At 55.4% G+C, this 18,973-nt stretch overlaps 1 protein-coding gene across 1 annotated transcript in view; it reads left to right on the forward strand.

Moving 5' to 3' along the window:
- LOC102989807 (plasma membrane calcium-transporting ATPase 2) overlaps positions 1-18,337 on the forward strand; it is a gene marked incomplete at its 3' end in the record, with an annotated part of 32,997 nt that extends 14,660 nt beyond the window's left edge. The window contains exons 4-9 of the mRNA XM_028485728.1: positions 5,845-5,970; positions 7,705-7,737; positions 8,858-8,917; positions 14,063-14,104; positions 14,924-15,082; positions 18,123-18,337. Of these exons, the coding sequence (XP_028341529.1) occupies positions 5,845-5,970; positions 7,705-7,737; positions 8,858-8,917; positions 14,063-14,104; positions 14,924-15,082; positions 18,123-18,337 (635 nt within the window). The remainder of the gene's footprint in view (positions 1-5,844; positions 5,971-7,704; positions 7,738-8,857; positions 8,918-14,062; positions 14,105-14,923; positions 15,083-18,122) is intronic.
- Positions 18,338-18,973: the final 636 nt, after the last annotated feature.

Genomic DNA, 18,973 nt, shown 5'->3' on the forward strand with positions numbered 1-18,973 from the left:
CAAGTCCCGGCCCCACCGCTCACAGCTGTGTGACCCTGGGCCATCGCTTAACCTCTCTGAGCCAGAGAGGCCACAGGTGGGCGGAGGGGCTTGGGGTTGTGCCTGCACTAAAACCTACCTCACAGGGCTGTTGTGAGGGTGACCGGCTTGTGGGCCATGAAACGCTTTGCCGACTGTCTCATGCTCTGTGAGCATGCGTTATTACTGTTATTAACTGCGTTGATAACAATAATGATGACAGAGCCGCGTCTGGCGTGGGAATCGCATTGGCTTTGCTTGGTGCTTGTGCTAGAGGCAGGTAATAATCCCCAGAGAAGGCTCCGTCCCTTCTTCCCTTCTCTACCCCCAGGAAAAGACCTTTTAGAAGGACTGACCTCCCCCTTCTCCCTGTCCAAAGAGAGGCTTGGGAAGTCAAAACCAGGAGAGTGAGGAGCTCTGGGTTTAAGCCCCTACCTGTGCCTCATGTGCTGTGCAACCTCAGTGAGCCATTTGCCCTCTCTGGGCTAAGAAGCTTCATTTTGTAAAGTTAGGCTCCTCTAGCTCTACCAACTGGGGCTCAGTGCACCCCACTTGCCATCTCATGAGGCTTTGGCCCCGAGATGCCATCTGGACCAGGCCTGCAGCCAGTCTGAGGCAGAGATGGGCTTGGAGCCTGCAGCTGGGAAAGTTCTGGCCCACACTCAGCTGCCAGGCCAGAGGCCGCAGGAATCATCTCCAGGGAGAGGAGATGATTCACCGCTCGCCTGCCTCCCTCTCGCTCCTCGGGGCTGTATCCCCAGACAGCTCTGCCTCTGACTTTGTGCACAAGCCTTCCCAGCAAGGGGGAGAGAACAGGAGCCCGGAGCCACCCGGCTGCCCCAGCAATGCCCTGTGAAATGCGGGTGATGATAATGACCTCACCCGGGGACCGTGGCCACCGAGTGGGAAAAGGGGCTCAGATAGTACGGGGCACATGGGGAAGCTCCATAAATATTAGTTCTCTTCTTCCCTCCCCCCAGAATACTTCCAGCGGCTCCCTACTGAACCCCCAGGAGACACCCAACCCTGCAGCTCTCCACTCAGGCCACCCTCCCTTCCCGAGCCCTCAGCTTCAGCCCAGCTGATCCGCAGCCGTCACACTGTCCCATCTCCCCCCTTTGCCTGGGCTGTTTCCCCCACCGGCCGAGGGACCCTGGGGTCTCTGTTGTCCTGTGTTGTTGCTGATATGTGTGCCTGTCTGCTCCCCTCAACCCTAACTAGACTGTGAGCCCCTGGAGGGCAGGGACCACCAGGGGCCCCTTGGGCCCCAGAGCCCGGCACAGAGCTGGACTCCACCACACTTGCCCATCCCGTGAACAGGCGTGGCCCTGGAAGGGAGTGAGACATGGTCAGTGTGTCTGCTCAGGCCTCTGCTGGCCCATCAGAACTCCCCAAGATGCTGCCTTTTAATGGAGGCTGCCCTACCCCACCCAGGAGTGGCCCTCATCTCCTTGGGACCTAAGGTGCCCAGACTTCACCGTTGAGAGGTGGTGACCTAAGCCAGACCTCCCCATTTTACAGAGGACAAAACTGAGGTCCACAGAGAAGACGGCTGGCCTCAGGTCGCACAGCACATCAGAAGCAGACACCAGACTTGTTCCCAGTCCCCTCCTGCTCAGCCTAGGGTCCTCTCTATCAACCACCCCCCATGCTGTGTATTCTGAGGGGCTCCATGGGAGCATAAGGAGGTGAAGGCTACAGGATGGTACCCAAGGGACCATGGACTTGGGAGCCTGGTGCAAGGCCCAGCCAGGGCCCCCATCCCCAAAAGGTTCTCACCTCTGTCCGCACCCAAAGACCCATGGCTTACATGCCTCCGGTTCCACTGCTGGAGCTGCAGCCCTTGGGGTTAAACATTGTCCCCTGCAGGGGATCCTGGAGCTGGGGAGTGGCAGCCTGGGGGTGACCTGGTCCACTCGGTTCTTCCTCCTGCAGGAGGGGCAGCCAGGCTGTGAGGTCCTGGTGGGGGAGAGGGGCAGCCCAGGGAGGACGGCTGGGCTGGATGAATTTGACCCTTTGTGAAACCATAAAGATGGCTTATTGAGGGTGTGTGGATTCTCCATTATAAATGTAATACATGTCCACCGTGGGAGATACAAAAAAGGAGGTAGCAGGGAGGACAGTGCTGGATTCCAGCTACGAGCCTCCGCTGTGGCAGGAGAAGCGGACTCGCCCTCAAACCTGCCCTCCAGGGGCTCACAGGCTAGTGGGGACACCGGGCTGGGAGGCACCCCCAGGGGAAACCCCGGGGAGCAGTCCAGAGGAGAGAGGTGATGTCCTTTTGTTGGGGTCAGGGAAGTCACCTAAGAGGAGAGGCATTTGTCCTGAGCCTTGAGGAGGAGGTTTTGGAGAAGAGGTGGGGGAAGGGCATTCAGGCAGTGATAACTGTGTGAGCAGAGAGGAGAATGGGGCTGGGGAGCCGGGCTGGACAGAAAGGCCCAGCGAGCTGTGCTGCTCCCAGGGCAGAGGGCGCAGTGTGGCAATCGGTGGTCAAGGGCCGGAAGAAGGTTGGGGTCTGATCCAGGGGGTGTTTGGACTTTGGGGAGCTATGGGGGGTGTCTGAGCTGGGGGGCCATGGTCAGAGTGAAGGCTGGGCGTGCTGCTGGGGCACAGAGGGAGGGAGGACCGGGGGGGAAGTCTGATGCCCCCAACTTCTCTGGCCCATCTGATGCTGGGGCCTGGAGGACTCCCCAGGGCTCATCGAGGCCGGGTGGGGGGGCGTGCTGTGCCTTCACCCCACGTCCCCGCGTCCCCATGTTGCGGCCAGAGGCCACCTCCCTGGCCTCCTCCTCCTTCCTCCCTCCTCTCTTGGCCTCCCAGTGCAGGGCCCCCAGCTCCCTGCTGAGATGGGAGTGATTAGATTAGAAGGTGATTTGGGGTCTGATTATCTTGGGTGGAAATTGGCCCCCTGAGTCTTTTTCCATCCCGCCCAGGACTGGGGAGGTGGGGAACACCTTCTCCATCGCCACCCAGGCAGAGCCAACTTTTTCACAAACATGTTTGAGACCAGAGTGTGAAGCCTTCTTTCCTGGGGAAGAGCAATATGTGAGAAACCGGGCAAGGGCTTGGTCCCTCACCAGCTGGTGACCCTGGGCAAGCTACTTCTCCCTCGGTTTCCTCTTCTGTCGACCGAGGGCCAGTATGAGGACTAATGAGATGATTGCGTGTGAAGGATTAGGGCTAGGGTTAGGGCACAATGCCTGGAGCGCAGTAGGTGTCCTACAGAAGGTAGCAGTGGTTACTGTCCCTGCCATCTACGCCCCGTGAATGCACTGAAGTGTGTTCAACCCTCACCTTTAAAGATCTACAGTGACCCCACCCTCACCCACGTGTGACCTCTCTGGGCCTCAGTTTCCTCCTCTGTCTAATACTGCTGGTAGTTAACAGTCCATCCTGCCAGCTCGCACACCAGCTGAGCCCGTGCATGAGAGAGCATCTTGTCGGCAAGTTATTGTATTTCCCAGAGCCCCATAGTTGGGCCCAGGTTCTCCCTGTTGGTGCCCCTTGTGGGGTAAGTGTGCTTCAGGGTCTGTCTGTGATGGGAAGACACCAGGCCTGGGCTGATCGGCCTGGAGTCAGTGTCCGAGCTCATTTCTGTGGTCCCCACCGTTCCCTGCTTGGGGACAGAAGAGGCTGGGAATGGGTCAAGGGCCAGCTGAGGAGCTCACCAGCTGCTGAGGAGCTCACCACCTGAGAACCCAGGTTCTGCTTGCTGGGCTCCATGCTGCCTCTGGGAGCCTTGATGACTTGGTTTACCCATCATGCATGGACAGACCAACCTTTACCACCTCAAAGGAACTTACTGGAGGGTATCTCTCTGTCTGTAAAGCACTTTAAGATCCTGAGATCCTGGAGGCCAAGAGGGTGGAACACCACACATGCACACGCACACAGGCACATGTGCAAACACACACACGCACACACACAGTCTCAAGACATCTCTCAGATCCCAGAAGGAAAGGGAAGGGGTGGGTGAAACCTTTTGAAAAGTGAAAATAGATTCCTTGCTTTAAGGAAAGTGCTTCTTGCCCTGACTCAGAACCTCTTGACTCTTATTTTAGATACAATTCTAATGAGTTTGTCCACCTAGACTTCAAGTCTGAAGCAAATTGGGAGGCCAGGAGAAGGCCATTAGTGACAAGTGAGCCTGAAAACAGGAGGAAATGACCATCGATCTTGAGGGGAAAGAAGGAAAATCTCTCAACAGCAGAAAGAGTTCAAGAAGCAAGTCGTCAGGGCCGTGTAGTGGCTGGGGTCAGTGGCCGTGGCCGTCTGTCTGGTAGATCAGGTATAGTTCGTCCTGTGCGGCCTGGGGATGGCTGGAGACCCTGCAGCAGGCAGGATTGGACTGTTAGTTCTCGTCTGAAGGAGAAACTGTATGCTGCATTGTAGACAGCTTTCTAGCCAGAGTGGTAACAATGAAAATCGGAGAAAATGAACACCTGACAGGCCAAACTTCATTTATCTAGATCCTTTACTAAGCAGAGTGCCCTCTTGTCAAATAAAAGCTGACACAGAAACCCCAAAGATGAATAAAATTGGGGCCACTCTGACCAAAGGCCTCCCTTGCCCCCTATGGCTCCCCTCCTGCCCCCTGAAAGAATTCCAGGACCCTTTGGAACCCAGTTTTAAAAATCTGAAATTCGGGGCTTCCCTGGTGGCGCAGTGGTTGCGCGTCCGCCTGCCGATGCAGGGGAACCGGGTTCGCGCCCCGGTCCGGGAGGATCCCACATGCCGCGGAGCGGCTGGGCCCGGGAGCCGTGGCCGCTGAGCCTGCGCGTCCGGAGCCTGTGCTCCGCAACGAGAGAGGCCACGACAGAGGGAGGCCCGCATACCACAAAAAAAAAAAAAAAAAAATCTGAAATTCTAGGAAAGGAGTTCTTAACTTTTATTGCACCGCAGACCCCTGGGGAGGTCTGCGGTCATCATGGGCCAACCCTATTCGGAATAAAGCTTTGAAATACATAAAATAAAATACACTGGATCACAAAGGAAGCCAATGATACTGAAATAGTTAAAGTAATTTAAAAAGAATTAATGTGTGGTATAGAAACATATGTGCTTCTTTATTAGCACACTGAATAACAAGATCCAGCAGTCAGTGTAATAATTGCCTTAGTTGTAAAATAAGGATAAGCCGAAAAAGTATCTGCAACAGCTATAAAGTGATATTAAAAAAAAAAAACCATGATTTCTGTAACATATGTAATGGTGTTGTGGCCACCACTGACACTCCTGGGGTTTATTGCCTATGTTGTTAATAGAGGGAAATGCTAAATTTCAGTTTGATGTTTGTGAAAATAAAGAGGTCATTGTTTTCTCATCCAACTTCATAGAGCCCCGAATTCTTTCCGCAGATCTTTGGGAAGTTGGTGGACCCCATTTTAAGCAGTCCTGTCCAGGGCTTAGTTGGCATTTTTTTTTGCTGGTTGCAGAATGAGGTCTGGTTCTAGATATATTATTAAGGAAAAGAGAGAGTGGTCCCTGCTTGGCCCATAAGGCTGGGAGAGGGGGAAGGGGAGAGAGAGAAGAGAGGAAGGGATTCTCTAGGAGCAGGTAAGAGGTGGTAGGCCTGAGCTTTCTGGGGGCCTAAGAATTGAGGTATAGCAGTGTTTGAGCTCCAGGCCCATCACAGCACTTTCCCAAGGTGAAATCATCTTTAAAGGACCCACCTTGAGTACACACCTTGAACCTTAACTGTAGGTGGTGCCCTAGGATCTCAGCAGGCAAATTGCCTGGAGTCAACTGAGACCGAGGGCCTTCCGCTCCTTGGGGGAGGGGGCTTGGGCCGTGCAATGGTAACTTGGCTTTCGTCCCCTTCCCCAGGGACTCATGTGATGGAGGGCTCTGGACGGATGGTGGTGACCGCCGTGGGTGTGAACTCTCAGACCGGCATTATCTTTACCCTGCTGGGGGCCGGCGGTGAGGAGGAAGAGAAGAAAGACAAGAAAGGTAAGCCCAACCTCCATGTGGACCAGAAAAGGAGCTCTTAAGGCTACATTTTTTGTTGTTGACTCATTCACTAGACAAAATAGTTATGGAGTGCCTTTTATGTCCATACCCTGTGCCAACAGCTGCCTCCTGGAACCTCAAGGCCCTTCTTGGGCCAGGAGGCTCTGTCTGTTCCATCTCCAGGGTCTCGTTCCAGTCTCTGTCTTGTCCAGTCATGTCATGGGGGGGCCCCCCTTCCCCCTGGGCCAGGCCAAGGGTGCTGAGCCTTTTCTTGAGTCTCCAGCCTCAAGTGTGACCTGGTCCCATCATCACCCCTGATATTGAGTAGAAATCCCCACCTGGACAAATTCCTCCACTATTCTCAACTCCACTGAGCAGAGCTGCACACTCACCCAGTATAGACTCTCCCCAGAGGTGGGTCTTCTGGGGAAGGTGGCCAAATGTGTGCCTCCAAATCAACTGCTGTGAGCCTCTCCCCGTGGTCCCCAGAGCTGCCATCTCAGCTGGGTTCTGTCTCCTCCTCCCCCTGCAAACAAGATTCCTCACTCCATGGGCTCCCCTTGGTGCAGCAGGTTGTCGGCCTGGGCTACAGCTGCCTCTCAGAGCAGAGGAGGGATGGTTGGAAAACATGAGCCCCAATCCCATCAGACCATGGCCAAATCCAAGGCCCAGGCTCTGGTCCAGAACAGCTGACTACTTAGACACTCTCACTCGGTCTCGGGGACACCCCCCACTCTCACATCTGCAGTCTTTGTCTCCTTCCCCAAGCTCCAGAGGAGGGGCCCAATACCCAGACCGTCTGGAGTCCAGGGGAAGGAGATGAGATAATAGATGACCCCTCCTACAGTTTTAGGGGCAGCCAGCCTCCCTCCAGCTCTCAGAGGTCATCCAGGCACCAAGTCTGGGTCACGATCAAAGGATACTTGTTCCCAGGGGCAAAACCCATTTCCTGGTGGGGTACCCCTAAGATTATGATGGCCCAACCAGCAGGAGCAATGGAAATAAGCTGTGATCTGGGAGAGCTGAGGTTGAAACTGAGGACCAAGTCTTGGCCAGGAGGCCCAGAGCATGTCAGGACAGCGTCCACGCAATGACGTAGCAGCCATGGCCAGCTGTGGCCCCAGGTGCGGGCAGTTGGGCAGGTTGCGGCAGCTTTGCCCACTTCCTTGGCCTCACTGGGGCCTGGGTGAGGGGTAGAAGCACCCAGAAGCTCCCATGGGCCAGACCGGTGTTTCTTAAAATGCCAGTAAAAAAAAACAGGCCTCTTCTGCCCCAAAGCACAGGTGAGAGTCCCTGGCTGAACATTTACCTGCACACCAACGAGTTGGGGACAGCCCATGGGCCAGACCGGTGTTTCTTAAAATGCCAGTAAAAAAAAAAACAGGCCTCTTCTGCCCCAAAGCACAGGTGAGAGTCCCTGGCTGAACATTTACCTGCACTCCAACGAGTTGGGGACATCAGTGTAAAAGGAAGAGGTGGGATGTGGAGGGGACGTGACAGAGGAATCTGGGAGGGCAGCCCAGCCCCTCAGGCCCCCACGAGCAGCACCTCCAGGCTGGACCCCCTCGGCACTTCCATTCCATCACCTCCACCAGGGACATTGCTTAGAGCCTCCCGTTTCAGGATGACCCCAGGCGTACCGGTGTGTGTGCGTGCGTGTGCGCGTGCGCGTGCACACACGAAAGGCTGTATGTGCTTCTCCTTCATTAACATGTCTCAAAAATCATCACACAGGTGTGAAGAAGGGGGATGGCCTTCAGCTACCAGGTACAGTAAGACACCCCTCAGGGTAGATGGGGTTTTAGAAATAGCAGCAGCCATTGACCCCTGAGCCCTGGCCCGAGACCCCCAGCACACAGCTAAAGGGGGTACCTGACTGCTGGGGGCTCTGCCCCACCAGACCTCCACTGTGCCCCCATGCACTGCCAGCCCCACGGGACCGGCCAGCACCCCGGTCTGCCTACCTGCCCTTCCAGGGCTTTCAGTGCAGATGGCACCACCACCACCTCCACACGCCCTCAGCCCGCTCAGCGCCCCATGACCCCACAGAGCCCGTCCCACCTTCCCCTCACCTCACAGCACAGCCATCTTAACCCGGCATCTCTTCCCTCTCCTTCCCACAGAACCCGTTTCCCCACCACAAGAAAAAACAGCAGGAGTGAATTGGAGCATATCTTATCATTTTTGATTCCTAAATTAAGGAAAACTCACTAGCACCTTCTCTGTCTCATGCACAAAATACCACATGCTTGATGTCACCTTTTAAATGGTGGGGCATCTCCTATGGGGGTCACCAAGGCAATCTTTCGAGTGCCAGTTAGGGAAGGAGGAGTTGGCCGTGTGGGCAGTAGCCCGAGTCAAGGGCATGAATCCTAAGTCGCTGCCGTGGCCGGATGTTCTTCCGGGACACAGCAATGGTCCTAGCAAGCACCCCTTCAGAATGGCCAGTGCCCGCACCGCACTGCTTGCTGAATATTTTGAATCGACTCCTGGCCATAAGCGCCTCTGGCCCTGATGGTCAGCCAGACCCTCTCATAGAACCCTCTCTGAAAGGCACCCGCCTGATGGCTTGGGCCAACGGGTGCCTCGGTGCAGACCCCACCGCCAACAGTGCCACCCCGCGTAACCACATTGACCATCCTCCATATTTTATTTCAAAGACCCTCCACGTCTGAGTTTTTCCCCCCGACTTCTGTGGCATCTCTATGGGAACATTTCACCTCCACCCCCAAATCTGAGTTTCTTGGTCTCCAACGGAGATGTTTGTTTAAGAACGTAGTCATCTTATTTCCCGCAAGTTGGTTCATGTCGACTGTTGTTGCTGTCCTGCGTTGTTGCTTTTCTCCATTGTGACACACTGCATTTTCCATCCCTCCCACCCCCGCAGCGGCCGATGGTGCGGCAGGTTCAAATGCTGCAGATAGTGCAAATACCAGCCTAGTCAATGGTACGTCTCCCACTCCCAGGGCGAGCTCTCGGTCTCGGTTGGATGGGCGTCTCCCGCACCCTCAACTCTGGGCTTGCCTCTCCCTAGTCTGGACGGCACAGACTTGGATGTGCATGGGAAGCTCGGGGACGGTCGTCCTCTCACACGGGGCAGGCGCTTAAGAGAGAAGCCACCGCCGGGGATCCAGCTCTGCCCCCACTCACGGCTGCCACGATGGCACTGGCTCCTGTTGGGCCCTTGACCACCGGTGAAGCCCGGAAGAGGGACGTGACCTTGGCTTCAGATCTGGCCCCCAAGAAGCAGCGTCCCACCCGGCGTGGCCCTCTCCTAAGCCCGTTCCTGGCCCCGGCTTTGGGAAGAAGGCCCGGGGTCCGGACCTAGGCTGAAGCTGGCGTCTGGGTCCCCACTGAAGGCTCCGGTCCTCGACTCGACAGTTCCCTCGAGGCAGGGGGACCCAGGCCAGAGCTCAGCTCCTGGGCCCCACCCCGTAGCATGGCTGAGCCACTGGTAGACATTCTTTCTCTTCTCTCTCACGGAGCGAACGGGCCGGGGGTTCGCTTGGGCGCGGGCCTAGTTCTGCCCCTGGGATGTGGACTGGTGTTTCTTGCTGTTGCCTGTGCTGGAGCGTTTGTTCTGAGTCTCTGCATTCTTACTGGCCTCCTCGGGGATAAGTGGTGGGGGCAGAGGGCTGCCACTGTACCTGGGAGCTGCATCTTAACCTCCTGACACACAGGCAGGAAGGAATTCCATTCATTTGCCTCCAAGATTTCTTATCTCTGTACCCTCCCGTCTTCTCAGATACGTCCCCGTACCCAAATTAGGTGACATAAAGTCACCCAGACTGCTCCTGGGAGCTGTTAGGGCTTGGTCGTGAAACCACTGCCCTGGAGAACTGAAGGGGAGGGAAAGTTTTCTTTTTTCCAGCGTCACGCATCCCAGGCATCTGGCTGCGGGTATCTCATCCATTATATGATTTCCTCTTCACCACTCCTGGAAAACCTGGAGCTCTGGTCCCGCCTCATCCTCCCATCCCCTGCCCTAGACCTCTGGCTGAGCCACCCGGATTCAAAGTGACCAAAGATGGAAGCACCCCCCCGTAGATGTCAGGGGCTGGGCAAGACTCCTCTGTGAGCAGGGCCTCGCCAAGAAGGGCTAATTCGGGTATGGGTCTATTTCAGGCACAGGAGGAGAAATCGGGACAGCCTGGGGTGTGGGAGGTGTCATGTGTGAGGGAGGGGTGGCGAGAGATAACAGGAAGAACCAATGTAGGCAAACCCACAGGGGGGGCTGGGGGGTGGCAGGGAGGAAACAGGAAGTGTCATCCTGCTTCCCCCAGGACGACAAGCCTGCTGGGCTCGGGGAACATATAGACCTCATCCAGACTGGTGGGTCCCAAAAGAGGGGCAGCCTCACTTGCAACTGTAGCAGAAAACTCCAAGTGTCCCAAGAAAAACTGTAGGAAAAGATGGGGAGCTGTCATTCCTTAACCACCTCCTGTGCACCAGGCACTTTGCAAGCATCTCACTGAATCCTCACAATAACCCTATGATTCAGAGTTTTTTGTCCCCACGTTAAAGATGAGGAAACTGAGCCTCAGGGAGATCAAGACACTAGTCCAACATCACAGAGCTAGAAAGTAGCAAAGCTGGGATGTGAACCCAGGCCTACCTGGCTCTAAAGTGTGGGCCACTCTTGCTGATGTCTTGTAACCTTCACAAGGATGTTAAGAAGCCTTCCCCACCACCAACGCCCCTGCCCAAGGAAAGGATCCTGTGGTCAAAGGTGTTTAAGAGCCCACTGGGTAAAATTGGTTTCTTCCTTGTTGCAGAGGGACAGCCTTGATTGTGCTGTGTGTGGTGGAGAGTTTCAGAGCCACGCAGGGTTTCCCAGGCTGATTTGGCTGCGGGACCTTTCCTGGCTGAATGTCATGGGATTGGTAGGCTCCCAAACTATACTTTGGAACCAGTACTCTAAGCCGTTGCTACTCGAATTGTGGTCGGAGGACCAGAAGCCTGGGCATCCCCCAGGAGTTTGTTAGAAATGCAGAATCTCAGGCCCCACCCAGACCTACTGAATGAGAACCTGTGTTCTAACGTGCTTTCCAGGCTCCAGGCACAGTGCGTTAAAGGCTGAGGGGTGCTAAGCTGAGCCTTGGTGAGTGAGAGAATTAACTGTTCCTTTCCCCTCCTTCGTCTGAGCCAAATCAGGATGACCTGGATGTGGAAAACACACTCAGGTGGCAGGATGCCCCCCTCACTCCACTCCCCCAAGCCCCTCCCAACTGAAAGGTAGGGGTGTTCCATTCATTTTGGAGGCATTATAATTGCCATTTTTATTATATCATTCCTTTTATATTTATTGATATATCACTATAGAATACATCATGATTAATTATACATCACTCTTAACTCTGGACATTAACAAGGTACTTTGCAGTGCTTTTCATAAGCATCACCTTGGTTGAAAGTGTTGTTTTTCACAGAGAGAGAAACGGAGGCACAGGGAAGGGAAGTGACACCTCCCAGGTCTCCTATTTAGGACCTGTCTCCCCTAAGCTTGTTTATCGAGCCTTCTCACCATGGACCTTCCACATCGAAGCTTTCTGCACCCATGACCCTCATAGTGCATGGAGAGGACAGACCCATTTGGCAAAGCTGCATCTAGCATCTGACGCAGAGGGGCCTCCAGGTCTCCACCCCGGTTCCCCATCTTGGGTCCTGTCCTCCTTCTCAGCTCCCCTGAATCACAGCCCATCTTCCACGTCCCATGGGGGACCAGAGCAACATCCCACCACAGTTCCAGGGCCAGGCGAGTACCCATTTGGCTAAGGAGAATCCCAGATGAGTCGCTTGCTTCTGAGAAACCAGGCCATCTGCACAAAAGCACCCCCAGGATATGGCTCCCTCCCTCAAACATATGCACTGTTGATTATTTTTCTGGCCATGTGGTCACTATGGAAATAAAAGAGGAAATTGCTAGCTTAGTTGATGGGCACATGCGGGCTATTGCATCTGATAATATGCAATGCGAATAAAGGCCCCTTTGCGCCATCTAACACCAAACTATTGAAGAGGAGTCCTCTGGTGCCCTTTAGCCCAGTTAGTAAAATTATTTTTTTAAATAAAAATAATTATTGTAGTTAATTCCTATTGGTTCCAAAAAGCCGTTTTCTGTTTTGTTTCTAATCCAGTAGAAAGAATTTTACAATAGAGCAACGGGGACCTTTGTCTTTAAACCCCGGGGTGGGTCACTGACCCTTTGCTGGGAGAGGCATATTGGGAACAGCCCTGCACTGACCTTGGAGTGAGGGTGCGGGGCTGGCATCCAGGAAGCCGCTGCTCCCCTCTGAGTCACCTATAACGGATATGCTGGCGGGGATGACAGTGTCTTTTGAACTTCTCATGCAGCCTCAGGACGGTCGGCAGGATGCTCTATAAATGACAGCTGCCTCTGAACCTCCCTCGGCCCCAGTTTCCTCATCTGTAAAATAAGAGTGATGAAAACCCCTCCCTCCCCCCCTTGCAGGGTATCAGGAAAACTGCCAAGATCGGAGACACTTGCAAACTGCCAAAGGCTGCTGGGCGAGTGGTTATCACTGAGGCAACTTATAGGAGCTCCGGGGAGGCGATGTGGCCACCGCTTGTTACAGAGTTGGAAGCGAGGCTGGGAGAGGTGAAGCCACACGGCTAGTTGGTTTCGAAACAGCAGCTTCAGGAGCCCAGTCCCACCAGTGACGCCTCAACACCTGCTCTCCCCCTGGCTCAGGGGACTGGGGGTGGCTGCATTCTCCCCGATGGGGGCAGAAATGTGCATGTACTTTGGGGCCAGCTCTCCATTTACCAGCTGAGACCTGGCAGAGACCCTGCTGAGTGTCCCTCCCTGAGCCACAGTTTTTCATCTGTCTGTGGGTGTGATCTGGAGCGTCCCGGTAGGGATGTGGTGAGGCCCAGATGAAACTTGTGGTGGTCATGTATGTGCCTGGAACGTGAGCTGTGAAAATCTCCTTCTCAGCAAATGGCTGGGGCGGGGGGCAACCTTCTCAGAGTCCTTCTGAGGTGGCGAGCCATTGGGCAAAGCTCGGGGTGAGCCCGCGGGACAGGAGGGTGCCCCCCGACCCCTGCAGTGCCAGCAAGTGAAGGCTGGTGTCTGGCTACCAGGCAGCAGTCACCAATACCTCCCACCCTGTGAGTGCAGGCCACACGCCTTGGGCTGAGACTGGGTAGGCGGCCTCCCCCGCGGCCCTGATTAGGGGGTGGGGAGCCCCAGACCCAGCACTAGGCAGCATCTGTCCCTGATAGGCAGTGTTGGGGTGGGGGGCTGGGGGCACCCAGGGGATCCCACCAGCCAGATTTCACCTGTCTGCTGTGGCCTGAGCTGGACAACCCAGAATAAAGAGCACACAGGTCAATGGAGGGGAGGGGTCAGCAGCTTCCCCTTGGGAGCCAGGGCACTGCCACCAGGCCCCTGGACACGTGTGGGCACCTCAGAGCCCACCGCTGGGGAGCCCCTGCCCACCCTTTGCCTGAGTCACTCTCAGTGAGGCAGGGCGGGGGTTTCTCCATGTTGTGGCTTCACACCCCTTCACCAGGAGAAGGAGAAAGTGGAATCGTCCCTCCTGGAACCAGAAACTAAGGAACACATTGACCAAACTCCTCCCCGTTCTAGAATCAACCTTTCTCTCTCTCTCTCCCTCCCTCTCTCTCTCTCTCTCTCTCTCTCTCTCTCTCTCTCTCTCTCTCTCTCTCTCTCATATTTCCCTTTGCCTCCTCTCAGCCCACAAAAGGCACCAACCAAATTCCAAATTAATCACTGGGGACCTTAGATCTCCCACGCCTTCTGCTTTTCCTGCCAGCCAACTATGGTTCCTTTACCCTCAAAGGCTGCCGGTTCATCTGTAAAATGCTCAGGGCCAAAAGAATCCCAAAAGCGCTCTCCCTGTGCCCCCAGAGAATCAAGAGAGAGCCTGCAGCCACCACGGGTTTGCTCTTGTCTCGGGGGCCTCCCCGGCGTCCCTGCACAGAAGGGCGGAGCCGGCTTGGCCCTCTCTCCACCTGACATGAATGTCTGTGGCCCTGTTGCGTCTTCATGGTGACCAACGTGTGTTGTCTGATTCTCTGTTGTCTGTTAAAATTCTTTGTCGTATAGGTAAAATGCAGGATGGCAATGTGGACGCCAGCCAGAGCAAAGGTAACCCTTTTGTATTAACCTGTGGTCCCTGCGGCCCCTCCCTGCCGGTTCTGAGGGCCACAACAGAAGCAGACGTCCATGCCTATGGGCGCCTGACACCTCTGGGGGGGGCGGGGGGCGGTAGCTGTGATCACATGGTGCCAGGTCAGATGGAAGCATTACCCGTTGAGGACAGGCCACCACAAGCCAGCTTCTCCCCAGCCTTTGAGCTATGCGGCCCATTCAGCTGAAGACTTGAAGCTGGCTCTTTGAGATCTTTAGGAGCTAAGGGGTCAGGCCCCAGGCCCACCAGTCTGGCCTGTGCTGAAGGAGGAGGAGCTTGACATCTGTGGATGAGGACACTCTCTTCTACTTTTTAAGCCTCCTTTGTGTCCCTTCTGTCTACTGACTACTTAATATCCAGCAACATGGCCCAAGGACCAACTGGGCAAAGCCCAAGCCTGTGTCTTGTCTGAATGTGGAGAAGTTGAGGAGCCCCTGGGGGAAGGGTCTGTGGGCTTGTTCAGGCCCAGAGGGGACCCTAGCCCACTCCTGCTGGAAATCCAGGGTGGAGCCGTGTCACTCCCTGCTGTGTCCTGAATTCCAGGTCCAAGGCAGCCAGTGGCCCTGGGACCAGGGTCTCCAGCAGGAAGAGACCAACCCCCCATCACGGGGATTGTGTGCCGGCCGTGCGGGGGCCAAGGCTGGGGAGTGAGGGCCTCACCATGCTCCGCTGGGCAGTTGGGTGGGTGCCAACATCCCCACCCTGCAGGCTAACCTGTGTGTGTGTGTGTGTGTGTCTGTGTCTGTGTGTGTGCACGTGTGCTCTGCCCCCTGCAGCCAAACAGCAGGACGGGGCGGCCGCCATGGAGATGCAGCCCCTCAAGAGTGCCGAGGGCGGCGACACTGACGACAAGAAAAAGGCCAACATGCACAAGAAGGAGAAGTCGGTGCTGCAGGGCAAGCTCACCAAGCTGGCTGTGCAGATCGGCAAGGCGGGTAAGCACGCGGCCCCGGCAGATGGCACAGGGGGGACACGGGGCATGCAGGGGGACCCCAGGCAGGGCCCGGCCCCTACCTGGGCCTCAGTTACCTCCTCTGCAAAGTGAGGGCTCGCATGAGACCCACCCTTCTCTGCCACAAAATCAGTCTGAGTCCTTATACAGTAGGCACTCAATTTGCACTTAGGCAGAAAAGTGAAGGTAAAAGCGTGGGCTCTGGGGGCAGCCTGCCTGTGTTCTTGTCCAGCTACAGCTCTGAGAACTGGGGCAGGTACCTTCACCGAGCTCTGAGCCTCCGCCTCCTGGTCTGTGGACTTGGGATCCCGTAGTCCCTACTTCACAGGTTGCTATGAGGAGTAAAGGAGATTATTTACCCGTACAGGCGTTCAGCGCTTGGCAGGTGTGGTGGCTGGACAGGGGGCAGACCCTGTAGGGCCTGGAGTTTGCAATGCAGGCTTTATCCTGAGGACAGTGGGAGCCCTGGAAGAGGTGTGAGCAGGGGAGGGCAGGGATGGAGCTGAGCTGTATGATGACCGCGCAGCTGCGGTGCAGAGGAAAGATTGAAGAAGTGGAGGGCAGTGCCAGGAGCCCGGTGAGAAGCCCCTTGTCTGAGGCCCAGCAGAAGCCGGGTTTCCCGAGTTAGTAGCTGCAGGTGATGGCTGATGACGGCCCCTCTTGCCCCAGAAGCCGAGCCCGGAAGCAAGGTGAGCCCTGCCTCCCTGACACGGCCTTGGCCTCCCCTCCCGGGTAGGGATGTGGCAGACGCCAAGGCCCCCCACCTGGCTGCCTGCTCCTCCATGGCTGTCTCCCGGCTCTAATTATAGGCACCACAGCGTGGAGAAAAGAGGCAAATTACAGGCTTGACTGTCTATATTTAAACTTGGGGGCCTGATGACAGCTGCCGGCTGCTGGGAGCTTGGCTTCCCGCCTCTGCAACTGTCAGACAGGGATCGAGCCGGCTCTGTGTCTCCGCAGCTGGCGGTGCGGGCAGGGCAGTGATGGGTCCAGGGCTTTCCTCCATCCCCGCCTCGGAGAAAACTCCACGGAAACGTGGCTCTGGAGGGCGGGGAACGAAGCGCTGAGAACAGCCCCGTGGCCTTCACAGTCCTCACTCATCTCCCTCCCCCACTCAGCCCTGCCAGGCATGGAGTTCAGAGTCGAGCACTTCTGGTTCAGGTGCCACCTGTGCTTCTCTCCTGGGCTGGATTCCCTGAAAGCAGAACCTGAGACGGGTGGGCACAGGATCTGGCGGGGTGCTCTCAGGTGAGACCAGTAAAGGGTCAGGGATGCAACAGAGCCCAGGAAGAAGCAGAGGCAGCCGGGGTTTCTGCAGAAATCCCAGTCTCCACCTGGTCTTACGGGGAGCTCTGGAGCATGGCACGTCTGCAGGGTCTGACCTGCCCTGCAGCAAGGTGTCTGGGCTTCTGGACCTCCACCTCAGCCCTTGGATATTGGCCATCAAACTGGGGTGGGTGGACTCCCAGGCACTTTGTGACAAGGAGACGCCAGTTGCCCAAGCATCCTCCTCCTCTGGCAGAGGCTTCAGGTGTGGGCAGCCTCAGTGGCAGCTGTACAGCACATACAGCAGACGGGGGTAGTTGGGCGCACGGGGCTGGCAAGAGAGATCCTGCCAGCAGCCAGTAGCCACCTGCAGGTGCTAATTCTACAGTGCCTCCCTGGCCTGTGGCCTCGGGCAAGTCACTTCCCCTCCCCGAGCCCCTGCTGTTTCCTCAGCCTGGAACACTCTTCCCCCAGGTCACTACCTGGCTACTCATCATTCCTCTGTCTGCTCAAATATCACCTCCTCCAGGAAGTCTTCCCTGGCCACCCTAGCTAAAGTGGCCACTGGATCTACCAGCCCATGTCGCATTTTTTTTCTTTTTCTTTTTAGTTTTATTAAGATATAATTTATATATTAAAAAATTGCACACGTTTAATGCGTGATGAGTTTCCACATATGCATATGCCCGTGAGACTAGCCACCACAACCAAGGTACTAAACCGATCCACCACCTCCAAAAATTCCCTTGTGTTCTTTCACGGGTTTTTTCGGTTTTTGTTTTTTGGGTAAGAGCACTTAAGATCCTCTTAAGCAATTAGGAAGCGCACAATACCGCATTGTTAAACCATCGGCGCTGTGCTATACGGCAGAGCTCTAGAACTTTCTCATCTTGCAGAACTGAAACTTTTTCCCCACTAAAAACAACTCTCCTTTTCCCCTCCCTGCAGCCCCTGGCAACTTCCCTTCTATTCTCTGCTTCTATGGGTTTGACTATTTTAGATTGTTCAGATAAGTCCTTCTGTGTCTGGCTTATTTTACTGAGCATAAAGCCCTTCAGGTCCAGCCACGTTGTTGCAAATGACAGGATTTCCTTCTTTTTAAAGCTGAATAATATTCCATTGTACGTATAGCCCACATTTTCTTTATCCATTCATCTGTCAATGGACATTTGGGTTGTTTTCGTATCTTCAGCCCACGTCACTTCCTACCACGTCATCCTGGAGTGTTTCTTGACAGCGTTATCTGTATCTGAATTATCTTGTTCGTGTGTTTGTTTCTTGTCTGCCTCCCCCTCTAGAATCTCAGCTTCCCAAGGGCTGAAAGGGACTCTGTCCTCTTTACTGCTGTGTCCCTAGTTCCTGGAATAGGAAATAGTATGTACCTGAAGGCAGGAGGAAATAAGTGGTACCCTCTGCACATCCTATTGTGTGAGGGCACCGTGCAAGTAGTTACTTAATTCACATGATCACTCAGTACCTACTCTGCGTCGGGCACCGTACAATTTACATGCATTCATCGCATTTGATCCTTACAAAACTATGTGAAATAAATATGCATCCCCATTGTACAGAGGAAGAAACTGAGGCCCTTTGAGGATTAAGGACTTGCCCTAGGCCACCAAGCTGAGCTGGGGTGTGAGCGAGGGCCTGCCTGACCCCAGAGCCCTTTGAGCCCAGGCTTTGGTCCACCTCTCCCTTCCCGGGGCCCCGCACCCCCAGGAAATCCCCTGACAGGTCTCCTCCCACCCATGTCACAGGCCTGGTGATGTCAGCCATCACGGTGATCATCCTGGTGCTCTACTTCACCGTGGACACCTTCGTGGTCAACAAGAAGCCATGGCTGCCCGAGTGCACGCCCGTCTACGTGCAGTACTTCGTCAAGTTCTTCATCATCGGCGTGACGGTGCTGGTGGTCGCCGTGCCCGAGGGGCTCCCTCTTGCTGTCACCATCTCACTGGCCTACTCAGTGAAGGTGAGGAGGGGAGAGCAGGGCGGGCCAGCGGATGCCACTGAGATCGGCTGCCCCCCGCTGGGGGTCCGTGGGGTGGCCGGCGGGGCCAGTGCCGGGGCTGAGAGAAGAGCTAAGTAGAGGGAGTGGGGACGGTGGAAGCTCGGAGAGAGGATGCATGCAGGAGGCTGAAACTCACGTGCCTCCAGGAGAGCCACACCCTGGCTAAGGGGACAGCTGTTATTCAGCACAGCCAAGTGTCGCCTTGTAGGGATGGGGTCCAGTGTGGCCAGAGATTCACATTTTTTTCCAAGAGGAGCCAGAAATCTGGACTTAACATAAACTCTCCTGATTTTTAAACATTTGACAATCAACTCAACTTAAAAAAAAACAAATTAGATGCCGGTATCACCCTACAGGCCCACACCCACCCCCGTCCCACCAAAGGTAGGCAGAAGCCTGGCCATCGCAGCCTTAGGCCCCGCTGTAGCCATAGTACTTGGAGGACTAATCTCGGAGTTTGCTCCCTGAAGTTTGAAAGGGATAAGCCTAAAATAAAAAGGACGTCGGGTTTTATGAAAGCCCCTCCTCGGACTTCCCGGGCGGCGCAGTAGTTGAGAATCCACCTGCCAATGCAGGGGACACGGGTTCGAGCCCTGG

The sequence above is a fragment of the Physeter macrocephalus genome, unplaced genomic scaffold (assembly GCF_002837175.3).
Source record: "Physeter macrocephalus isolate SW-GA unplaced genomic scaffold, ASM283717v5 random_640, whole genome shotgun sequence".
NCBI lineage: Eukaryota > Metazoa > Chordata > Mammalia > Artiodactyla > Physeteridae > Physeter > Physeter macrocephalus.